The sequence below is a fragment of the Xiphophorus couchianus genome, chromosome 8 (assembly GCF_001444195.1).
Source record: "Xiphophorus couchianus chromosome 8, X_couchianus-1.0, whole genome shotgun sequence".
Classification (NCBI taxonomy): domain Eukaryota; kingdom Metazoa; phylum Chordata; class Actinopteri; order Cyprinodontiformes; family Poeciliidae; genus Xiphophorus; species Xiphophorus couchianus.
Genome location: NC_040235.1, coordinates 15,586,851 through 15,611,927, shown reverse-complemented (window position 1 = coordinate 15,611,927; position 25,077 = coordinate 15,586,851). Strand labels below are relative to the sequence as shown.

General features: G+C 39.6%; 4 protein-coding genes across 6 annotated transcripts in view; 2 read left to right on the top strand and 2 right to left on the bottom strand.

The window, feature by feature from the left end:
- uhrf2 (ubiquitin like with PHD and ring finger domains 2) overlaps positions 1-4,022 on the bottom strand; it is a 34,739-nt gene extending 30,717 nt beyond the window's left edge. The window contains exon 1 of the mRNA XM_028026355.1: positions 3,662-4,022. Within this exon, the coding sequence (XP_027882156.1) occupies positions 3,662-3,814 (153 nt within the window). The 5' untranslated portion in view covers positions 3,815-4,022. The remainder of the gene's footprint in view (positions 1-3,661) is intronic.
- Positions 4,023-5,990: 1,968 nt separating this feature from the next.
- On the top strand, positions 5,991-18,147 carry brd10 (bromodomain containing 10). Its single transcript, XM_028025165.1, has 10 exons — positions 5,991-6,484; positions 7,213-7,846; positions 8,004-8,204; positions 9,155-10,719; positions 10,808-10,869; positions 11,809-11,898; positions 11,999-12,114; positions 12,218-12,429; positions 12,761-14,722; positions 15,640-18,147. Exons 2-10 carry the CDS (start codon positions 7,224-7,226, stop codon positions 17,523-17,525), a joined length of 6,717 nt encoding a protein of 2,238 aa, XP_027880966.1. The 5' UTR covers positions 5,991-6,484; positions 7,213-7,223; the 3' UTR covers positions 17,526-18,147.
- On the bottom strand, positions 17,975-20,408 carry mlana (melan-A). The gene is made up of 5 exons (XM_028025166.1): positions 20,275-20,408; positions 19,529-19,621; positions 19,285-19,381; positions 19,047-19,154; positions 17,975-18,406 (listed from the first exon to the last, which is right to left on the bottom strand). Exons 2-5 carry the CDS (start codon positions 19,615-19,617, stop codon positions 18,338-18,340), a joined length of 363 nt encoding a protein of 120 aa, XP_027880967.1. The 5' UTR covers positions 19,618-19,621; positions 20,275-20,408; the 3' UTR covers positions 17,975-18,337.
- A 2,591-nt stretch (positions 20,409-22,999) lies between these two features.
- The window catches only part of LOC114149470 (nipped-B-like protein B), a 30,047-nt gene continuing 27,969 nt past the window's right edge, over positions 23,000-25,077 (top strand). For 2 of the 3 annotated variants that reach the window (XM_028025372.1, XM_028025373.1), the window contains exons 1-2: positions 23,000-23,114; positions 24,339-24,488. In XM_028025372.1, the coding sequence (XP_027881173.1) occupies positions 24,425-24,488 (64 nt within the window). In that variant the 5' untranslated portion in view covers positions 23,000-23,114; positions 24,339-24,424. Of the gene's footprint in view, positions 23,115-23,143; positions 23,392-24,338; positions 24,489-25,077 lie in introns of those variants that run through there. The other variant, XM_028025371.1, reaches the window with a different exon arrangement.

Below are 25,077 nucleotides of genomic sequence, written 5' to 3'. Positions count from 1 at the left end.
TACATCAACAGGTGAAGATATGACTGAATATCAGCAAAGTGAGATCAGCATACCATAGGGTGCAGTCTTTCCCGGGGCTATAATGTTTGGCTGACTCACCAAGTCAGAACAATGAGAAAACTCTGAATAAACTTAGATGCAAACAGAAGACAGATCTGTTTGTAGAGATATTTGCATGAGCAAAAAATCATGTTCAGGTTTAAGCTACACTTAAGTTCATCGATAGTGCAAATATGAGAAATCCTTTAGTAAATACAGTTAAATAAGACAAATCGGTCCAATTTATAGCCAATTATAGAATCATCGTTCAATTTACATTTTCTTTATATACATTCTTTTCTTCATAATACAATACAATTGGTATAGTCACAGGGATTCAGCTCCATATAGTCTAATTCAATAAAATCAGCTTATCATTTGATGTCAATTGTGCCTCCTTTCCTCTCAGCGGAACGGCTCACATCAGTGCAGTTCAGTACGCTACTTCATGATCCGCCATATTCAGTAGAACATTGGGCTCTCACTGGGAAGGCAGGGCTAAATGTTTTTCTGTCGTCCAATCAAAAGGCTGTGTTGTGTGATGCCAGTAGCTCGTCCCTAACCAGTAGTACCATTGTCCTATGCACCTACAACTGAAAGGGGTTCAGGAATTGGTTAGTTGCATTATGGACCTCTTTTGCAATAAAAACAAATAAAATAGTGAACCGAACCTCAACAACTCAATGCAAATGAGGCATTACTTAATATCTATTTTATACCTTACTGAGGAACTTCATGTCTTGAAAGTGTCAAACAACTTAATAGTAAGAGCTCTGTCAACTGTAACATATAGCACATAAGATTTACCTCAAGCTTTCATACATATTGGAATAACTCTTTTTTGTGATGAATGCATTTGTCTTTTCCACTCTATTATTTATTTTTTTTTTTTTTTTACATGATATGGACTACTTTTGTCAGGAAATAAAGACTTCTATATTCTGAGGAAGCATGTGGCAGCAATGGTAAACAACAATTCCCTTCGAACAGGAAGACAACTCCATTAAAACAAGATGAACTCAAGAGTAAACATGCTGCTTTAAAGCTGCTCACCATAGGTAGCCAAGCACAGTGACATACACAAACATGAATGAATTAATCTTGTCTAAGGAACTTACAACTTTTATTGTCTTCAAATATAAGTAGCATGTCCAAAGCTTTCCAATTCGAGAAAGAAAATATTTAATACAACCTGCTCTCAGGAAGTCATTTTTGGGTAACTGTAATGTCAATCCTTACCATGAAAGATGAACTCTGACCTATGGCTTTAAAATTAAAGTTGTTAAAGAGGTCTTGAAAAAAATTATTGTATTGGTCAAAAATTCACTTCCATAAAGAAATCGGAAAGTGGTAGGAATTGGCCAATTTTGTCTTGATCAACCATAAGCAATAACCAAAATCCTGATCTTTTTAGTGAATGCAGTATACTTTAATACAACCAAGCTCATTAGCAACAACATTCTTCTGTGTGGTAGTTGTAATTGAGAGATGACAACTTAAAATAGCTATTTTCAGTGTTTGGTGTTAAAAAAATAAGTTAGAGAAATCCCAATGATGTGAAAAGCTAAATTTTATGCTCTATGAAATATCTGATTTATTTAGGCTGTGACAGAGCAAGAGAGCTCAAGACTTCAACTGATAACACACAAGATGAACGAAAGTCCTTTGGCAATCTCGCAACTTAAGCATTTACATTGTTTGGTAACACTATCTACTATGTTATTGATTCTAACTCTGTTAATCACCAATAGCTAAAGAAAAACCCATCAACTCCCTAATCATTGTGTCTTAGTTTCAAAATGCTATAAAACCCAGTTTTACAGTGGCAACTTTCTTACAAGAGATGTGCATGGCCTGCATTTCTACATTTATACAAATCATAATCCTTCACAGGAAAGCTAGAAAAACATAAAGTGTTCATATAACATTTCAAAAATAATGTTCCTATAATGACCTATAATGTCTTTGCATTATAGATCTGAGGGAAAATTTTTAATAGGCTAAAATCAGTATTAGCAAGTGCCAACTTTGACTTTGCAGAACCAACATAAAAATATTTCTCATAAAAAACAAGTGAGTTGAAAGTAAACACCGCCATTTTGTAAATATGCTTTAGAGGTTATTACTAACAACTAAACACTATATACAGTTATTCTTTAAACACATTTTTTTCTAAGCTTGGTTCTATGAGACCACCCATAAATAAAAAATATATGTAGATATACAAACACAGTCTATTGAAGTTTGTCTTTATCAAAATAAATCAAACATTTTAAGCAAAATAATTTTTCCCACCAGCTATAAATAACATGTCTATCATTAATTGCAGATCTTCATCAGGCATCATTCACTTAACTAAATGATTTTTCCTCATAGATTTATCATTCTGATTCTGTACTATATGTCAAAAAGGGCCTTCAGTCTCAAAGCAAAACCCCATTCACTAACCCCGCATAAGCTTATTCGCACATTTCTGGTTTACACAAATGACAAACTTAGTGGTAGTATGCAATCTGCAAAGATATTTTACATTTCTGTTCTGCTGGGCTCTGTAGGGGGGCACTGAAACTAAATTAAAGCTGTCTCAGAGTCAAATTTCTGTGGAACAATTGTAAGAGGGAAAAATCAAAACCAGAAATAATATAAAACCTAAATGTTATTGTCGTTATTATGAAATTTTCTTTATTTAAATGATTTTGTTCCTTCCAAATATATTACACATGCAATACACAGAGGATCTGAAGTATAAAGTAATAACTGTGTGGCTGACCCGACTGCACATTTCTACAAACATACAAATTTTTTTGCATAACATAAAGTGATAGCATGTAATTGCTCACTTATACTGTGACAGTGCTTAAATTTATGGCTTTATTAAACACTGAATAATATTTGTTACCCATACGGTGCTTTATTTTGATGTGTGATTTCAGTAGAGAACATGTCTAACAAAACATTCCAGAGATCCATCAGTGCGCCTTTGTTAGACATCACAGACAGTGCAACTTGGGGGAACAGTACTGCCACATGAAAACAGGTTTCTTTACACTATGCAGACACACTGAGTGTGCACAGTGTACATTGTGCGCATGGTGGTGACGCTAGGGTGTAAACAAATACACTTGCTTCAAGGCACGTGTGGGCTCCAGGGTGATCTACCCCATTAAACAATAATGAAGACTTTCTAAAAGGATCTGTGGAGTTTAAATAACACTGTGACGTCGTTATGTATGCGAAATAGAAATCTAAGGTTGTATTTGGAGGTCTGTCGTTTATCCAGTTAGAAATGGCTCACGGATGTGCTAGTTTGCAGTGCACTCGCAGAGCCACATGTGGAAACAAAGTGCTGTGTTCCCGTTTCTCTGCACTAGCAATGTAAACAAACATGTCCACGCCATTTGTGAAGTGCACAGAGGGATAATGTTAACCCTAATTTTCCCATAGGATGCCACTCGGAGATTTTTCGCAAGATCTATTGGCGGATTTCTATCAAAACAGGAAGCTCGCACAGGGTCCGAAAAGACTTGAGCACAGGGAGGTGGACCACCGAAGTCTACCCCCCCTGTCAAAGCGTCAAAACTGGCTGCTGCGTGACGGGGCTGACAGGCAGAAGTGGGTTTACCTGCTTCCCTCGGTAGAAGAGGCGCTGCTGTTGGGGGCTCACATTGAAGATCTCCTGTATTTTCAGCCGTAAAGACTCAATTTTGGTCAGTCTAGAAAGATCCTCAACGGTTCGCGTCTCCTTCCCGTCTATCGTGCGAACCTGGATCCACATCGTTGCGCGGCGCCCCTGCTAGGCCTCGAATAAACAATGGATTAAAAAAAAGTCTTTCTTGGTACAAACGTGTTTTTTGGGCTCAGATGAGACGGAAATAAACCATTTTTGGGGCTCCGTTGCGTTTTCCTCTGCAGAGGTAACGTCGGACTGGCTCTCAAGCAGGAGGCGTCTCACATGAGGTCGCGGCGCCAAGCAAATCTCGCGAAGTAACGTTAAGCGGAGATCTGGGCGCCTTTAAAGAAACAGCTCTCTATTTTCATATGAGCGAGCTTTGAGCCCTAACGAGTAGCTACAGATTTGTAACACAATGATGCCTCGTAATATTACATTTATAGCCCTTTTTAAAAAAAATGAAATTGTTTCTATGTTTTATTTGGTACAATGATATTGGAACACCATGTTGCAGTAACATTTAATCCTTCTCAAGAGTGGCTTCTTTGTTTTGTGTTTTTCATTCAGTCTCCAGACAGCGCAGGGCCGAGGCCCAGGAAGCAGAATGAGATTTGGGGCCCAACCTGTTCACCATAGCACCAGTAATCTCTGGTGCTTTTTTATTTATTTATTAGACGTTTAGTAGTCTGTTTCATAATAAACCAATTCAACCAAATCACAAAAAACCCAAACATGTAAGATGGCTCTTTTATGGACGTTAATTTATAAAAGTGTTACTACAAACATTTTCATTCATTTATTTAGATTTCTAAAATGACCCGGTGGGGCAACAATTCCAATTTTGGAAAGCCATGGTGGAGATAGAGTCATCAACACACACGGACAAGTCCATAACCTCTGCATTGTGCTGGAGATTTAAAATATATATCTATATATTTCTCACATCTTTTTATTTTAAATTTTTGTGCTTAGCACTCAATCCCATTATTGTGCACTAGACTCACATAATTTTTTTTCTGGACATGTAAAACGAACAAAATAAGGTGTAAGAAGAAAAAAAAATGGTGTTTTTCATACTCCATATGTGTAAATATGAAGTGGGTTTTTTTTTTTTTGTTTTTTTTTTCTATGTATTTTCCAAAAAACGTAAAAAACAAACATTCAAATGAATGTAAATTTTTACAATTTTGCAAAAATATTTTTCATTTCTCGTCATGTTTTACTAACTCTAACCAAAAATATTTTTTGAGCCCCTGGAGTCATAAATGCTTACTGGAGATCTTCTGAATGTCTCACATAAGCTAATAGTCGATATAGAATATGCTGTGTTAAGAAACGTTCCTCAGCAGTAATTATAGGAGCTTTTACATGAATATCTAAGCAAAGCAAATGGATACAAAAAACAAACAGGTTTATACACAAACACACACTAATGTATTCTTTCTGTGGAACATGTATAACCCCTGTTTTTTCCAAGAATATAATTGGCTGATAATGGTGAACGTGTCTCATCAGAGATCATTAGTATGTGCGAGATGAACCCATTAAATTAGATTAAGTCAGCAGTGTTCCTGTTAGTCGAACAGAGATTTCATATAGAGTGGCATGGTCATTCATAGACACAGACAAAACATCTACTATCTACTAGATTTTGAGTTTAATACGATCTTTTTAGGAACAGAATGTTATTTAGGATGGTATAATGAGCAACCTGAGAGGTAAGGCAAAGGGGAATTTTTACCCTGTTCCACACTGGAACTTGTAATGTTGAGAAGCGACATCTAGCGGTCATAACGGAGCATTGCTGTAAGTTGGAGAAAACACTTTTATTTTCTGTTACTTATTAAAATTGAAAACTGGGGCAAAGAATCCGATAAAAGTTTTTACTTTAATGTAATAATTTGCAGAATAAACTAATCATGTTGAAAATAAAGTTCGGATTTTAAGGGGAAAAAAACAAACAACATCATTTGAATGATATTTGTGTTTTTCCTCATTTATGTATTTTTATTTTAGTGACAATACACCCCTAAAGAAGCAGAAAATCTAAATAAAAATGCATTTTTGTTTGTTAACTAAAAACCGCTTCAAAACCAATACAAGTAACGAGCAGTTGAGCACAGGGCCTTTTGGTTTATTTTTTAATTATTATTATTTTAATTTTTCTCTTAGAGTTTCCAAGTACACATTATCAAATGTATGAAAAAAAAATAAATATTTTTTTGGGTTTCCTCCAGAATGAAAACAAACCTGCGTGACGCAGGAACGAGATTGTTACGTCAGAGTGCACACATTTGCATCGGGTGGACGTAAAGCATCTTTGGTGGACTGGACGCTTCTGTATTGTTTTACACTATTCAGACTGAATCGGCAGGGCTTCTGAACGCGACACTTGCTGTAAAACAGTGTCTAAAGTGAGCGCAGAGATTTTTAAGCAGACGTACATTTGACAACATGTGATTAGCGCTATAGGTGGTGAAAATTAACTGTTATGTATTATCACACAATCAGCTACTGTTACTTCGGCTAATGCTCCGTTAGCTTTCCCTGCTACCACTGACATCATTCCGTGCGATGACGACACTGAGAAGGCTGTGTAACTTTCTACCTGCTGGACCTTAAATGTACTTAAAAAACATTTACTATGGATGGTGAGCGGAGCAATTGCAGGCCTCAAGTGAGAGACAATAGCCAGCTAACCTAGCTAGCAGGCTTGCCGTGGCTGCTAAGCTTGCTAAGAGCTATCTTGAGAGAAGCCCCACTGAAAACGTCAAGGTATGTTGTTGAAGCAACCAAAGTTTGCCCCTGGTCGCATTGTTTAGCTCCCCTTTTGCATGCGTTCATATGCGAGATATGATAAGGTGGATTTATTTTTGAAACTTTTCCTCTGGCTTTGTTTTATTAGCTAACTCGCTGTTGCTAACTTTAGCCTAACTAGCTGTTAATTCTTGGAAAGGAAAAGTTTGAAGAGGTGCAGGAGACATAAAGTCAGTCATGCGGATACTTGCGTGACAGGGATTCTGATTTAGTTGCTTCCAGTTATATAAAGGCGTGACTCATTAAAGTGCATAACAGTAAATTAGTATATCTTTGAGAAGCTCCTCTATTTCAGTAATTCATGTCTAAAAACTTAAATGTATATGTATATAGCTATATCAATATATATAGCTATTGATTTGGATAATTAGCTAATAAAGACATAATAATGTCTTTATTATGTCTTTATTATTATGAATCTAGTTTTCATTCCAATATTCTATATTTTTTAAAACTCAATTCTGTGTTTTCATTGGTCTGAATAGAATTAAAAGATTAAAGAAATGCATAACTCAGTTTGCCCATATGTAAAGTGTGAATTTCACTTTTTAAATTGGGTCACTGATATAAATATTTCTTTCTGTTCCTATCTTCTGAGTTGCACCTTCACACTTTGCAGATCTAGCTTCCATTTAGATGGAGTGTTTTTGAAAATTAAAGTTTCCCATTGGTGTTACTCTCCCCAGGTGTTTGTGCCATGGATCAGAAGGACATGACAGATCCGACTGTGACAGAACAAAACTCCCCAACTCTGGAGCCCACTGCTCACATGCCTGTACAAATGAAATGGATCAGTAGTAACTCCGGAGATATAACCAGATCCGAAGAAAAACACACTAACGGCACCTGGGAACCAGAGGCTGTGGTACCATTTCGCAGTCCTGGTGAAGATAGCCTGTCTGCGTTTCCAAGCAGTGACCTCTCACTGCCTGAAGTCTGCATTTCAACCAACAGCAACAGCTTTGAAGATGATATGAACTACGAGATTCAGCAAGCCTATAAGATATTCACAGTCTTTTTGTTGGACAAGCACAAAGGGATAACCAGCACGTTTCTCCATCCCATTGGCCACCATGACGCGCAGCATGGCATAGAAGGGGTTCAGGGCCAGGTTCAGGCTCAGCTTAGGCAGTCGATGTGCTTGCGTCACATTGAGGAGAAGTTTGTAAACCAGGCGTATGAGAACATAACAGAGTTTGTTGCAGACTTCAGGCTTATGTTAGAGAACTGTTACCGATACTATGGGGTGGACCACTGGATATCCAAACAGGCTCAAAAGCTGGAAATCATGCTGGAGCAGAAGCTTACATTACTTTCCAGGTAAGGGCAACAAAGTTGCTTAGAAACCCAAATAAACTGCTTGAAATAGTGTAAATCTAAAATACAGTTTAATTTCAGTTGACACTACTGCAGACATAGCATTTGATCACTATTTTTCAAGCCCATATAAGAATACTATCTTGATGTGCTACACCAGAGTGCTGCGAGAAAAGACGTCCCTGGCAGTGACCTCTAAAGGTCGTTTTGGTGCAGAGGAGGAACGAGGCTGTGGGGGAACCTCGACACGGAGGAGGCAGGCTTCTCGGTACCTGGCTACTATTACTGGCAGTGGCCATGAGTCTATCATGGTGCGGACACTACGTCAGGAGGAACAGCAAAGGGTCAAGGAGGAAAAGAGGTGAGTGGATTTTTTTTTGCATTTTGTAAAGTTACAATCATAAACGTCAATGGGGTTTTTTGCTGGTACTTAATGTGATATACCAACAGGAAGTAGTACTTAATTATGAAGTATAAGGATAAGCTCATGGTTTGGAGAAGTCTTTTGCAAATATTAGAAAAGTTCATCTGTATTCAGTCCTCTGACTTTGTGCTTAATAGAACCGCCTTTCATTACTATTCCAGCTGCAAGTGTGCAGTTGGAATGCACACTTGGAGCATTCCAGCTGCAAGTGTGCTGGATGACATGCAAATTTCTGTTTGCATGTCTACAAACGGAAATTTTTGCAAATCTTATTGCAAAATAAGATGAGCTCGGTCAGATTCAATGGCAATCATCACTGAGTAAAATTTTGTTCTTGTATTCCAACTTTCTTCTTGCCATGCTTCTATTAAGACCAAATTTGTGCTCAGCAAATAGCTGCCTTCCCGACATAAAATCCCTCCACCTGAGCTGTGCATCTCTGCATCTCCTCCAGAGTTAACTGGAGCCTCTTAGCTACATCTCTAACGCTGTCCAGACCTGCCAGTTTAGGTGGATGGCCATGACTTGGTTTATTTGCAGTTGCGACACATTCTTTGCATTTTTGGGTGATGGATTGGAGCTGGGATATGGCTGTGTAACCTAACTCTGCTTTTAACTTCTCTGCATCTTTATCAATGACCTATTTGTTCTTTGGTCATCATTATTTGTTCAATAATGATTTTTTAACAAATCACAAGTAAGCTGTATTTTCTTCTACTTCACATATCTGCAGCACTTTGAGTCAGTTTGTCACATAAAGAGCCAGTCGAATATGCGGAAGCTTGTGGTTGTAAAGTGACAAAGTGTGAAAAAGTTAAAGACATATGAATGCTGTCGGTGAAGAAGTAAATACAATGATAAACCGCTTCTCTCTGCTGCGTTTCCAGGCAACGTGAGCTTGAGAAGAAAGAAGCGGAAGAAATGTCGGCCAAAGAGGTGGAAGAGTGGGAGCAGAGTCTGTTGTCGCAGGCCTCCCCGCACACCGTGGGCGCCCTGTGGGAGCTGCCCGCCATCGGACATTTCCTTTGCCTTGCGCAGACCGCTCTCAACCTCCCTGAGATTGTGTTTTTTGAACTGGAGCGTTGCCTGCTGATGCCACGCTGCAGCCCGCTCCTGTCCAAAGTCATGTCCTCCTTGCTGTCCCCGCCGCAGAGGAGGGCCACTTTGCAACGGCGACCCGCACTACCATACCGTCGCTGGGAGTCGGAGCTGAGGCAACGCGTCATGGGGTGGTATCGAGCTGTCGGCGCCTACCATAATCAGCCCCGTCGCGCGGAGCAGCTGGGACTTTGCCATCAGTTCTTCAGTGTCCTGGGGGAGGTGAGTCCACTGGAGGAGAAACCCTTCCATTTGTTGCCCTTTTACCAGCGGGTTTGGCTTCTCAAGGGACTGTGCGACCATGTGTATGAGACGCAGAAAGACGTGCAGGATGCTGTCCTCGCCCAGCCCATCCATGAATGCAGGGAGTCGATTTTGGGCTACGATAGTAAAGAGAACGCCTACATACATTTTCCACATTTCTGCGGTGCCGACCTGAGGATCTACTGCCAGAGCCCTAGTGCTCCTCCAGTCTTTCCTTTCCCTTCTGTGCTGGTAAGAAGAGTTGAAATAAAACAAGGGACCGAGGAGGATGGGTCGGACGGAGTGAAAAGCGAGTCGGATCAAAATGACGCCTGTGATGGCGGCCAAATGGATACGGGTGAATCTGAAGATTCTGGGAAGAAAACAGTAGGGAGACTTGTGGTTTTTAAAAAGGAGAATGGGGATAAAGGCGGATTCAAATCGTTGTCGAGAATGGATGTTTCTGAATCAGAGTCCACTGATGGCGACTCCAGAGAAGACTCAAAATTAAATGTAAAAATATGTACAAACATATTATTCCTCACGCAAGGTAGAAATGTTGATGACGATGAGGTGAAAGTGAATTTGAAAGAAGAAATTTCAGATGAGCAATCGTCAATGCAGGAGCAGGTCTTCTCGTATGATTCAGAACACACTATCAAAGCAGAAACAGCAGATCCCTGCCTGAACGTAGCTGAGCACAGCTATACCGGCCGCTCGCCTTCATCTCCAGGTAAACTGGGTGTCAAAATGGAGGAGGTGAAATCTGCTCGGGTACATCAAACATCTCCCTGTTCGGATTGTTTAAAAAGAAACTTCTGTGACTCTAAACCTCCGGAGGACGTCCGCTGCTGTGGAAAGTCCAGACCAGCAACTCATTTGTCCTTTGAGATGACTCAAAACTTAAGGGAGGAGATGGCGGATGACAAAATCTGGAATAAGAAAAAGAAGCGGAAGAAAAACCGAACAAGGGAACAGCTGCCAGGAGTGAAAGGAGAGCAGAAGCATCTGCACAGTTTGGGGCCGCTGCCATGCGAGGCTGCCAAGTCTGCAGTTCAAAGGGTTACCACAACAATCAAGAGGAAGGACAAGAAGAAAAAATATAAAACAGGTGTGTGATTTATTTTTTTAAGCTTTACATTTGTTTTTACTGTAAAATGATGCCACAATAGTTCAGTCACTACTGCACTTCTTTGTAGGAAAAAACCTTGATTCTTTGAAAAAAGCGAAGGAAGAATCTCCTCCGGCACCAACATTCAAGGTAGTCACAACACTTACACAAGCATCTGCACAAAATCCCTCAAGTTTCATGAAAGAATAGAAAAAAATGATCACGGAGATGTACAAAATTTTGACAAACTCTTGAGAATTTAGTTGTATCTCTGTTAGTCTTTGTAATAACACTCATTTGCTTTTCTTTCACAATTTGTCCAAAATACTGTTGCAGTTAGAAGACTGCAATAGTATTGGATACATTAAAAGACTTACAGTTTTTTATATCTCTCGGCCTTGTACATATTTCAATACTTTTTTGTTTTTACTTGTCATTTTAGATAGACAGACAGACAGACAGACAGACAGATAGCAGTGACCATCTTCCTGTCAACGTTGACCAGCTACTCTGTCCCTGCAGCACCCCCACAGCATGATTCTTCCACCACTATGTTTATTGTTGGTGAATCATGATGTAACATGAACAGATCAGCTGTTTTTATGCTCACAGATTGACGTTTACTAGTTGGATTAGTTATAAAACACAGTTGGTTGTTTTTTTTTAAATTTAGGTCAGTGGTGTCTTTGTGTTGGTCTTTCACTTGTGATCAATAAAATACCAATAAAATTCTTTAAAGTTTTACAGTTGTCATGTGGCAGAATGTGAAAATATTTAAAGTTGAATAATACTGAAAAGCAGGTTCATCTATTGCAGAAAGCAAAGTCTATTGAGTTTAAAATGCCTATAAATATTTCTATAAAGTCATGTCTTATAAGTTAACACAATTTATAATTCACCAGGTCAATGTGTAAATGGGTGAATGACTGAAAGTAGTGATGCGCTTCAGGGTGCGCTGTACTTGATAAAGCACTATACAAGTACAGGCCTTTTACCATAACTCAAATCCTAAATGGTAACATAAAAAAATTAAAACATTTCTACATTTTCTTCAATTCTCATCAGTTTGTCTTTTTTTGTCCTCTGAAGTTGGTGTGCAGCAATCTAGATGAACTGCGAGAGCTGATCAGTAAGACTGAAGATGAGCTCGACGAACTGGAGAGCATGAAAAAAAGACTGGTAGGTCACCACTGTTCTGTCAAAAAATGTAGTTTTTCTCCACATCAATAGACTAATAATAAGTGAGTCTGCCTTCAAATCTTCATGTGTGAACCAACAGGGCCGATGGTACTACAAGAAAGAAGCAGTGAAAGAGCTCCATAGCACTCTAATCAGACTTCTGAATGAGCTTTTACCTTGGGAACCAAAACTTGTTAAGGCCTACCAAAGAAACAGGTCAGAAGTGTTCAAAGTTTAAAAGAGCTGCGAATAATTGTAATATCTTTTATTGTTTCACCTTAGCTGTTTTTAATGAGTTTGTTTTGTGTTGTCCACTCAGACTTCGTTTAAAGAAGGAATATGATGATTTCAAGAAGCACCCAGAGTACAACAACTTTGTACGGGAAGAGTGTGTATCATCCTCCTCATCTTCGTCGTCGTCAGATGAGGATGATTATGGTTACGAAGAAACAGACGTGGAGAAGATTCATTGTAGAGATTTAGAAGAAGAGGACCAGGAACACGTTGTTCCCAGAGGCCTTTGGAGTGGAGGTAAACTAAAACTAGAATGTTGGATTTTCCTACATTTTTCAGTCTGAGACGATGCTACTGCACAGTGGGCAGATGTTAACAAGAGAGCAGGGGGCTGTGAATGTTATGTGTAACAAGACTCAATTTGTTATTACACATAATGCCTGGTCAATTATAACAGATGACTGGCTTTCAGACTGTTCCAGTCAGAAATGTTTGCATGCAAATACGATTCATTTGGCATCATAGGTTGTAATATGACATGCACTCACACAAATAGATGCAATTCTGCTTTTTATGAATGATAACCTGTCAATTTATCTCTAACATAGAATTTCTTTTGTGTTCTTAGCAAGTGCTAGAGAGTCTGCTGCAGAGTCTGCTGCAGATAAAACTCTGTCTAGTGCACCTTCAAACCACCTTAAACTCCCTGTGGCCAGCAATGAGAAAGGTTTTGCTCTTCTGCCAGGAGTTCAAGGTATTCTCACCAGTGTTACTTCTACAGATTGGAGAAGAGAAACGAGATCTGGATTAATATCAACAAGTCAATCAGGCAATTTGACGTGGGCGGCTGGAATATCACCATATACGTCAGCGTCACCCACGTCTCCCATCCTCAACCCGACGTGTAATCTACCCCCAGGCTACACGCCCATTCCCACCCTGCTGGCCAAAAGTGTGGGCAACAAAGTGACTTTGATGAGAAGACCGACAGATTTCCCAGGTTTATCCAATGTAGATGGGCAGCTGAAAGGGTCTGCATTGACTAATCCAAAAGCATCAAAAGCACAACCTTCTAGTGATAACCAGATGTCACAACAGACTACAACAAAAGCACCAGTACAGACTGTATTAACAGGAGGTCTTCCTAAAACGGCACTGGGCACAGTACCCCAAACTGAACCAAAAGGTCCTGTCCAAGTGGTGTGTAAGGTTTCTGAGGGGGTGGGTCACCTTGTTAAAAAAGGCAGCAGCAGCCCAGTCAATCCCCCTGCTCATTCTGTTATGGATAAGAAAACTGTAGAGAAGGTAATGCAGCAGGTGGTGTTTCTGCCTTTCAGCCATCTTGTAGAGAAGAATGAAACCAAGGCAACTGGTGTGACTCCACAACAATCAAATGCCCTTCAGGTTCCTGTTTCTAAAGGGACCACTCCTGTGTGTATATCAACAGATGTGCCTGGGTTCAGCATTCCTGACGGTAAAATCCCTGTTCAGCAGGTCGCTCCGCTTACAGATTCACGGACACCGGGGAAACCTGCACCCTCCACTTCCCCCATTCTTCAACAAAGGACCCCAAACTCCGCCAGACTTAAGGGGGCACAGGTTTGCACTGTTAAAGCCAGCACACTAAAAGGTGGCCTGCCCACCCCGTCCATTGTCACAGCTGCTACCAGAGCATCCACTGCTGAGACTGTTAAATTTACAGAGCCTAAGCAGGAGCTGAAGACCGTCTGCATCCGTGACTCTCAGTCCATATTGGTAACGACTAGAGGCGGGAACACGGGGATTGTCAAAGTCCAGACGTCTTCCGAGCAGAATTCACTGGGGTCTTTCCCTACAAGTCCTGTCATTACTATATCTCCTCAGTTAAAAGCCTTTCTTGTGTCTAAGACATCAACAACTCGCACTGCTTCGGTTCTCTCTCATGTTCCAGGAGGGACAACTACATCTACGGCCCAAACCCAGAAGCATTGTCCTTCAGTATTAACAGCCCCTCATACTGCCACCATTTCTACACCAACTGCGATCACAAGTAGCGCTCCTGTCAGAGGGCTTGCAAGCAAGACAACAGGCACTGCTGCTTCTTTAAGTCGAGCCTCTTGCATCTCACCAGTTTCTAGTGTTGTAACCAAGATTTCCCAGCTGGTGAACACAGCCTCTTGCAGTTCTCCTTTTCCGCCTTCAACTTTGAAAAACAAAGTCGTTGTCCCGTCTGGTGTTTCCAAAGTCCCAGCACAGGAACAAATCAGCAAGACTGGTGTAAAGCGCAGCAATACAGACGAGATCTCCCAGGCTACTAAATATATCCTAGTTAGTTCAACTTCTTCAGTATCTACAAACCAATCCTCGTCAAAACCTTCCACGCAGTCGGCCACCGGTTCAAGAGTCGTACGTGTTGGCCAGCCCACAGTGATAACATCCACCACCTTTAGTGAGGCCATATCGAAGCAGATGATGGGAGCTGGGAGTGGACAAGCCCTGACCGCTCCCTTATCAAGTTCAACTCTAAAAATGGGAATAAGTTCAGCCAAGCCTGTTGCCTGTGTCAGCTCAGAGGCATTGTCCAAGGCCAGCAACAGTACCGTCCAACCAGGTAGGTTCTCTTAAAGTAAACCTCATTTGAAACCACATTTACAGTCTTATTTTACATAGATTGTAATTGGCTGATTCTAAAAATCGATATGACAAAAACATGTATAAAGCGATTGTTGGTTTTATATGTCAAATTTAAAAGAATTTGACCTTTAAAAACTAATCTTTAGGGTACAAATAATTATTTAGTTCTAAAGGTCTGTAGCCAACACTATTGTTTTTCTTAATTTTCCTTATAACAAATTAAACTTATTGTGGAAATATCTGCCGAGATTTTCTAAAAGTCTTTCAAAGCCTTGTTTTCAAAATTAGCTGTAATTGCAATCATTTACAGTTCAGTCTTAGATGTTTTCAACATTTTTATTTTCTTTCACAAAAAAAGTTTTGCTGCATTGTCAGAGAAGTTAAATAAAATGTGGACATACTGTGCTCTCCATCCCACTCAGAAATGTTCCTGTCCTTCCCCACAACTTGCACGCAGTTGCAATCTCAGCTTTTGTGGTTGGCTATCAGTCTGACAAGGGAGACTTAGAGGCGCCCTGCTGTGTTCATTTATTTTAATTAGGCCCACAGGTGGACTGTTGTGAAATTGAACACATATCCACAGTAACAGAAGCAGAACCCGTTGTCAAGTGTTGTAATCAAAAGTCTAAATGTCAATCCTTTAAGTTTTAGCAGCTTAACAAATCACTCAAAACCTTTTTAGTTGTGTAATTATGTTGAAGTGTTTGTTTGATTGAGAAGATTATGAATTAATTTCAAGAGTTATGTGCAAAACTTTTGAAAGGGTCATAAAATTTTTGCCAAAGTTTAAAAAAACTGCTTTAATACTGAATTAAACAGCTCACTCTGAACATTGTAGGAAATAATGTCAATTACACTCTTACTAACATTCTTAACATTAATTTGTCTCACCAGGTGTTGCAGTTCCTTTATTAGGAAAGACGACAACAGTCGGGCAGACTGTCTGTGCTCTGTCTCATTCTCCTTCGAAGGCCTCATCTGTCCCAATATCAGGTTCATACAGTCCCACCACAGCTGGACTGGTCCCAATAACAAATTTATTTACCATTGCAAATTGTTCCCCCCACCTTGATACTCGCACCTCTTTCTCGGCTGTATCGCCAATCCAGGGTGTCCCTTCCACTTCTGTGATATCACAAACATGCTGCCCATCATTTACTACTGCCATTCTGCCTGCAGAAAACATAAAAAGGAAAGAACTTCTTGTCCCGGCATCTAAACTGTCCGGCAGCTGTCCAGCTCAGGTAACCACTACCAATTACCCAGCCCAAACAAGCACAACTTTCCTTGACCAAAAGCCGTTGCATATTAAAAGTGGCAGGAGTGAGGCTGGTCCACCATCCTGTAATAAAACCCTTCCTCTCCTCTCTTCTGCACCCACAACATTTTCAACCTCCACTTCTGGCCCAGTTACACAAAGGATAATCCTCAACACTTCGACGCACCTTACGGCCGGCTCGCAGATTGTCCTTAATAACGCATGCTTTATAGTCCCTCCCCAGGGTTTGGGTCCTGGCAGTCATGTCCTCCTCATCTCTAATTCTGCACCACAAGTGCCTGCTGCCACCTCTACCTGCTCTGAGGCGTTTTTGCCCCCTAAAGGATCCAGCCCTATTATTGTGAGTCCTCAAGCGCCAGTTTTACCCCAATCTGCAGTCAGGCTGCCCAGCATGGCAACTGTAGGTTCTCCATTTGTAGCATGCACTGGTCAATCTTTGCTGGCAGGCACTCCTCATGTTACACCATTCAGACTTACAGGAACACCTGGCTTGGGCTCATCAGTTATTCCCAGTAAAACAAATGTAGTATCAGCTCTGCCTAGGCTCTCACCTGCTCATGGATGTAACTTTGGGTTACCTCCAGTATGTACATCCACTTTGATCTCTTCTCCACCAAGGTTAGCAAGTGTACCTATTTTGGCTTCCCCAGTTAAAACTACTGCTCCTTCCCTTGGATCAGGACTTACTACAATCAGGGTCACTGGTGGTTCAGCCACACCAACTAACATTTCATCTACAATATCCACCTCCTTGTCTAGATTGTCAGGACCTCTGTCATCCCTTCCTGGTTTACCAAGCTCATCAACAGGTGCCTTGCATTACCCTGTCACCCCATTTCCCGCAGCTTTACATTGTTCCCCTTCTGGCCACCACGTGGATGCACCAACAACTCTCAGATCTGTTATATGTTCAGAGCAGACGGCAGTTAAAGTTGCAACATCCTCAACTGCTCAACCACAGGGTTTAGTGCAAGCAGCATCGGGAAAGATGCCACTCAAAACAATGTTGCCAGTTGTTCAGTCTGCACTCTCTGGTGCTCGGACACAAGAACTGCCAACAGTGGCCGTCCCACCAATCTTAAGTACAGGAACCAGGACCCAAGCACTGCCCATCGCTACTGTTCCGCCAATTGGAAGCACTATCTGCACCTTTGAAATGGCATCTGCAGCGTCTGCACCACCAGTTAGCACCACTCTGACTTCAACTCCACCAGATACATCACTGATGACAAAAAGCAGCATCACACCACCTGTTATATTGACTAACCAAGCATTTCAAACAAACTCTGTGCAGACATCATTGGGTATGCATGCTAATTTACCATCCAAGCTGCTCACCAGTACTGATGATGCCGTGTTGAGCACTGATCAGTGTCAGGTAAATCAACCAGAGAAGACCTTGTGTCCCAAAGCGCAAGATGCTCTGGTGGTCACCCCCAACAGCTCCGGTGGGGTACTACGAACACATGATTCCACTTTACAGACTCATCACGGAGACTAAGTGAAGCAGCAAACCAATACTGAGCCAACTTTTTGAATATTCTCTAGTAATGGCTGCTTTGATCCTTCTCACATTTAGCACCAAGTAGATTTTACAACTCGATTATATGATATGAGCCTGCTGCTAACACACTAAAACGGTGGATTGTGTTGAGTTCCTGGAGTTCAAGCTGAAACATTAATGTTGCGGACTCTGAGAGGTGCCATTTGGCCAGTTATTACAGTAAATCGGAAAGGTGGAAAGTAGGGGAAATTATTCAGCCTTTTAGACATTTGTCTAAGACGTAATAATTGATTTACTGTTGTTGCTTTGTCTCATACTAATTACAACTGCCTACATTCTTTTACATCTGTCATGTCCTGTTTTTTCAAGTAGTAACTGTTTTGAAAACTACATTTACTTTTTTTGTAGAAATTTGAAATTATAGATATAATATGTTAGAGTCCATGTAAATGTTTTGGAATCACATTTATTTATTTTTACCATATAGATTTTTAAAAGATATTTACTAGGTACATTTTCATTGAACAGCTGTGGACATTACTGCATGGAAATAAACAATGCAACTGTCCCAAAAAAAAAAGAAATAAGTGTTGTGCAATCCTTGTTTCCTGAAACAGCCTAGGTTATACGTTTCATCTTTATCCATGAGAAGATTTTTACAAAGCAAGAAAAACAATGTATTTTTCTATAGGTGCCATTCATTTATGAAGTACGTCGACAGTGATGCTTGATGTTTTTGTCCAATAAGTTCAATTCTGAGTTTGGTTTTCACATGTTTGTGATTCTTTGTAGATGTTGGTCTTTCTCACTTAGGGGGAATAAGGAGGCGGCAGTGGTCCGGAAGAAATCTTCTCATAGGCTGGAGGAGCATTAGGAACCTAGGGTAGAGTTTGAAAAACATTGGTAAGACTGATTTGCAGAGAATTATAATAAATGATAATGTATTACAATACATTATAATGTAAACATTTAAAAATGATCTAAACAAATAATTTTAACTGTCCACATGACTTTCATAAAGTGGCCCCCACTCTTAGACATCCCTGATTCAGATAGTTAGAAGGTCTTTATTATGCTGATTTTGTTCCACAAAAGTTACTAAAAAGCCAATCTTTAATTTCATTATTTTTAGTCAGCCATGTAAGAAATCTCAAGTTTTTTCCCATAGTCACCTATGCCACAATCACACAAAATTAACGCTGAAATAAAATATGCATTTTTTCTAAAGCTTATTACATGTTCTTACTTAGGGTGCCCATAAATGTAGAGGTTGCTGTATGGTAAGTGTTGCAATCTTGGCGTCCCCTCTGCTTGCTTGCCCAGTGTGCACACTTCCCTTGGGAATGAGAGATTTTTAATACCTCGGCCTAGTCTGGTGACATAATAATCTCCCTCAGGCATCCACTGCATTGCATCGGCTTTACATGCTCTACTGTTCTCAGAAGGGCTTTGAGTCTTTTGAGTTTTTCTTTGAAAAAAGAGACCATTTAGGATATAATGTAACTATTCAACCTTTACCACTGATCGGAAGCTGCCAAAATCAGCAAGAGCCATTTTGTTGTCTGCTGAAGTTCCTGGCTCTGAGTACTGTCCTCCTGTAAAACCTGCAGATCCTGAGCCGGTGCTCTGCATTGAAGTGTTGAGGTGAAACAAAGAATAAAATATATTGGTAATAAACTCCTTTGGGGATAACATAAAATGAGTTACAAATAAAAAAATTAATAAAGAGGATTTAAGTGAAGTGAGATGGTCTCACCCTGAGTATTTTGTAGCCGCTCCTCTTCTTGAGGTACCAGCAGCCTAGAATGAAGAGGCCAGCGAGGACAACAACCAGAAGACCTATCCCGACTGCCCTAGAAGTGATGATACTTTTTAAGTCTGGAGTCATCCTCTCTCTCCTCCTGAAGCTTTCAACTCAAAATATATTGCAGGATTTCTAGATGATAATTCATTAAACTCTGTTTAACAACCAGATAACTGCAGATAAGTAATCTGCTTACTCCTCAGCTCTGACATATCCTCTCCGTCCGCTGGCAAAGTAGATGTTGAAGTCTCCACGAGGCATTCCGGTTGTACGATTGCACAACATCAAGCTGAAAGTCAACCAGAAAAGGCCTCAAAATTAGAAGTAGTCAAGGTTAATTTCCCAACCAGGGAGCTAATCCTTCTGTATTTTTGCATGCTTGTAAAAGACCATATGTTGAATTCAAATAACCATTTAGGCATGCCAATTATCACACTATACTGGTTGAATGAAGATTATCCAGAATAAAAAAAACCTTTCAGATGAGAATGTTCAGAAAATATAAGCCAAAAAGCGATGCTTTCATAAAAAAGTTGAAAGTCTGATCAGTTATGAATATTTCTGTGTTCATTTTAATTTAAACCAAACCATAAGTCTGTTTTTCAAATAGTGTACAGGAATGGTAAATGTTGCACTGCCACATATTGCATTATTAATATTGTGTCAATGTATGCTGGGCTTTTTTTGTGAACAACTGACATATCTTGTTACATTTAATGAACTGAGAGGGAAAAACTACAAATAGGACAAACAACCTGTAACAGCAATTTAACAAATGAAATCTGTTTGGTTTTTTTTGTCATAAACACCTGTTGCTGTTAAAAACAAAGTTATCGTCTTCACATTAAAACAATTATTTCTAATATTCTTGAAACATATTTAAGTATAATCCTTCACCTTATACCAAGTCCTATGTTACATTTACTTTTATGTGAATCCTACCTGATTATTCCCTGGTGCCAGGCTGCACTCTTTCAGATTGGAGAACCTCCTCAGACTGTGGCCACCAAGCTCTGTGCTCCTCCACTCCTCAAAACCCTTTCCTCAGTATGTGGGAGAGCAGACAGGGGCAAACAAAATTCCTCATGACCGTCACGGGTTAGAAACTCATGGTTAAACCCATTGAAATGGAGTAATTACCGTGAAACCCCCATGGCCTTAAGCACAACACTCCTGTCCACTCGTGAAACTTCAAGAGTCAGCTGCTGGCTTTTCATGTGAGAGATAATGTGTGTGTTTGTTTTAGAGATCTCTAAGAACTGCACTAAACTTACATAATTTCATATCATAATAGCTTGCAAAATATACAAATGAAGCTGTCTATTTCAACTTTATGATTATATGATAAATTTTTAAAAAAAAGCATTGAATTACATAATTTCTTCCAGGATCTTCTCTCCAACTTCCAAAAGAAAAACTGGTTTCTGTGAAGTAAAATAAAACATAACCTTTTAACAGCCTTGGTGAAGCTTATGATTATTTGATCGGAGACCATGTAAAAGAACTGTTTTTCTCACAAGAGAAGAGATACACTGTGGTCTCAGGGTGAGAAACACTGCTGAAGTGCTGCTCTGTGTATGCATTATTTACATACCAGGAGTAGTTTACTTTTAAATTTGCACAGACATCTTCTGACTCATTTAAATCAGAAAAAGCCAGATAAATTAGCCAAAAGTTTCAATGTTTTCTCAAACACAGGAGATAATGATTAACTGCTGAACAGATATCTGTGTTAATAAGGATAAATAAATCTAGGGTGATTAAATACAGTTTGGGCAATGAAGTGACATTTAGAAGTTTCTTTTGGAATCTTCACATTTATTACAAACCCAGATTATGGGACAATTTGCATGTGCTAAATGTATGTATGCTAAAAATTAAAAGTCAAGTTCTTGGATGGAGAGGAATGTGATTTCAAGTGTGAGGAGTGTAGATTGAAAGGCGATATTTTGTGTTTTAGCAGATTGTTAGGAAATGACCGGTCTGAAATGTGAAGCAGCATATAAATAATCTTGCAAAAACTAGAGGCATAAGCTTCTCCAAAAATACAGAAAGAACTTTATGAAAGGTGAAGCAGAGTGGAAGAAACATAATTTCGGGACAAAATTTAATCAATGAAACAAGTACTTATCAAAAAAAAGTGTTACAAATGTCTGAAATGTGAAGCATTTTGGACATTTATAACATCCTCATAGGATGAGTTGTAGTTTAAGTACATGGTGAAAATGTAGCTATTTTGGCAGAAAGAGATAGCACATCCATTGCCAAAGAAGTAAGACAAACTGTCTAAAATCTAAAACATTCAGGATGATGCATTGGGATGTTGGCATCTAAGAAAAAACATAAAAATCAGCGTATATTTAACAAAAATGAAGCATGGTGGATCATGCATCACAGTTTGGACACCTCAGCAAACATTTAAATAATCTGGGGAAAAGCAGATAGCAAATTCCAAGCAAAAATGGACCTTCTTAAATGTAAAGACATGGTGAAGGGGGCAGCAGTTGTTGAGCACCTATAAATGTTTAGATATCTTTGAGTCACTAAAACGTCTGTGACCACAATGTCATGGCAAGACTTGAAAAGGTCTGAGTACTGATTATATGCCAGAAATGTTGGTGTGGCAAAGAATTTACAGGAAACAAATAATCAAACTGTTTATGGAAATTTGAAACGATCTTATAGTGAATCCATGAATCTGTTTAAATTATGTAAGCAAATTTCTGGGTGCATCAGATTTAAATTGAATCTAAACTTTTAACCAACAGTGGTTTACAGTCTTTCCTTGCCAGTTAATTATCAACACTTTTGTTTTATGTTTAGATTATGAATGAGCCATTGATCTGCTGTACTGCACAAATAATTTTTCACAAACACTCTGCCAGTGGAAGAATCCAGACGGACAGAGATTAACAATCAGGAGTAAAAAAATAAAACGCTAAGAGCTGATTTTTACCACTAGAGGGAGCTCGTCGCCCTTTTAAATTAAGGGAATCACAAAATCCTAGAATTAAAGTCTCGGATTAATGGCTGGACCTAACTTAAGAAATTCATTGTTTCCTTGAAGCACGTAATTAGAAAACAGTTAATTTAATTTATTTTCACCCTCCTGGCATATGTAATTTTTGGGTTAGAGAGCTGACTGCCAGATTCTCAGTACTTTTGACTCAGTATTTTTACAGAGCTGGTTATGCAATAGTATAAACAATTTGTGTCATCTGCAAATATATTGACCAATATGTTGCTTTCATATATTAAAATCTTGATTTAAAAAAAAAATCTTTTACATTATTTAGAAAATGCTGTCCTTCCTAAGTTCTGTTTTTGGTATTAATATTATTTTCTCAAGATGATCTCAAGGCCCGCATAATCTTGGATGTTTTAAAGCTAAGTAAAATCTAAAATAAAATAAAAGTTGTCAGCCTTTTTCAAAACCATGCAAGGTGACAACCTGAGGGACAGAAACTGGGACCTGACACGAAACGCAAATAACTAAATGCCTTTTACTCTGCTTAGATCACACATGAAGCCCAGGTAAACTTTCAATCCGATATCCGCGTTTCCTCTCTCATCAGATATATAAATTGTGAGGGGGGTAAAAAAATAAAATAAATCCCAGCTCTCTGGTTGTTACAGTGTCGTCGTGCAGCTATTACACAGAGCTGTTTGAACAGTAGGACGGAGAGGGAGCTAGAGACTCCTCTCCAGCTCCAGCTGCCATCCTACTCCTGCTGCTCCTCCTCCTCCACCAGAACCACTTCTCTTTCTCATCACATCCAGAGGTAAATAAGCTACATCCGAGAGCAACATTCTATTTTCAGACGGATTGTTTACCCTCCTGTGTGTTTTGCGCGGTGCCAGACCCAGCAGACAGCCGCGAGGGGGTGGGAACATTACAGAATTGGCCAAAGGGGGGTATAATTCTGATTTGTGATGGGGTCTTTGCTGCTTTGTACCCCTGCCTGCCTCCTTGGCGTCGGGTCGGGGTTACGCTTCCTTTAGGCAAGTCCGAGGTCCACTTTGGGAGCGAGAGATGCGTCAGCGAAGGCCGTAGTAATCGTGAGTTGCACATTGTAACCGGTGTAGGACAAAATAGCGAAGAATAGTAATGAAACCGCGGCTAAGCGGCTTTGATGCGCACTCGATGAGCTATTCCTAGCCAGCTAGCATACATTAGCTACATCTCCAGTTGTTGCTAGCCGGCTAACAGCCAGTTGATTTCGCTGACTTTCTCAAACCTCTCCTCGGTTTTCTTCTCCTTGTAACCTGTGTCTTAAATGGCACAACTATAAGAGCAGAGTAATTGTACATTAACACTTGGTTTTAAAATAAGCTAATGTCGCTGTTGTGGTTTCGGTCAGTCAGGGGAATCTTGACACGACAACAAAAGAAGAAAATGAGATATAACTAGCTAACAGGTTAAAGGTTTTTCACTGTCGCTTTTGGTTACAGTTTGACGGGGGGTTCAGCTCCTAAAATGTAAATAGAAACTCGGAAAAGTCAGCGTTTTTAGGTTGGAGGTTTGGGGACGCACACTCCGAGAATTATGCAAACTTTTTTTTGGTCACTAATTGGATCATTACTCGCGTCTCCTGGCAGGGAAGATTCACTTATCTTCATGGTTTATCAACAAATGCATGGTAGATTCAGGGCAAGTAAAAATTACAGTGGCCGGAGGCGTGTCATTATGGATGCAAAGAGACTCAGGGATTAATGTGCTTATATTTAAATAAACCTTCAATCAATACCTTTTGGAGGGCATGTCTAGGTTTGCTGTAGGGCCTGTATAATATGTTTGCCTAAGTCAGGCATTTATAGTGACATTACAGTTTGATAATCATCACCCAATTTTCATATGTGTAAAGTATTTAACCACATCCTATCATTACTAGTTTTACTATTACTATTACTATTATTAATAGACATCAAAGGAACAGTGTTGCATTTTATGGCTTCTGACCCTTGTAGAGTATGGACTTTCAATTACCACCTTTCTGTCTTTGCAGCTCTTTTGGAGATGTGACGATTAGGAAGAGATTGGTGACACTGAGCTGCCTGTGCATTGACACGACCTCTTGACCTCATCTTCAGCATGAATGGTGATATGCCTCATGTTCCCATCACTACTCTTGCTGGAATTGCTAGCCTAACCGACTGTAAGTGCAACATTGTTCCTTCTAAATGGTTCACACGCATGCTAACCACAGATATTTAGGATGAGACAACGATAATGATTAGCTGGAAATTATGTTAGATCTGAAATGTACAGGGAGCTAAATACTAACTGAAGCCCATTGCTTCATTGCTGAGATTTTAGTGCATTTTAGTGGAAAATGCTTCTTTATACATGCAGATGTTTATTCGGATTTACTCTTAACAATAAGCTTTTTGTAAAATGGGTATTTATTAAAATAACAAACCTGTCGGAGGGAATTTTACCACCCAACATCCAGTCTTTTTAACAAAACCACAAAAGACATCTGCTGTTGAAACTGTCATAATATTTTATGTCAAGCGAGATGTAGTCAAAATATTTTTTGTTAATGTTTCTATGTCCAGATGAAGATTGAAAATTTAAGAAGGTCTGACTTAAAAAACGCAGATTTCCAAAACTGGTCTGAGCCTACTGTCAATAACTCATGCTTGCTGCAAAAGTTTGGTCACTTTATTAAAAAAAAAACAAAAAAAACTGACTTACATGACAAAGCCAAAAAACTATCAACCTACGTTGACAACATAATATTT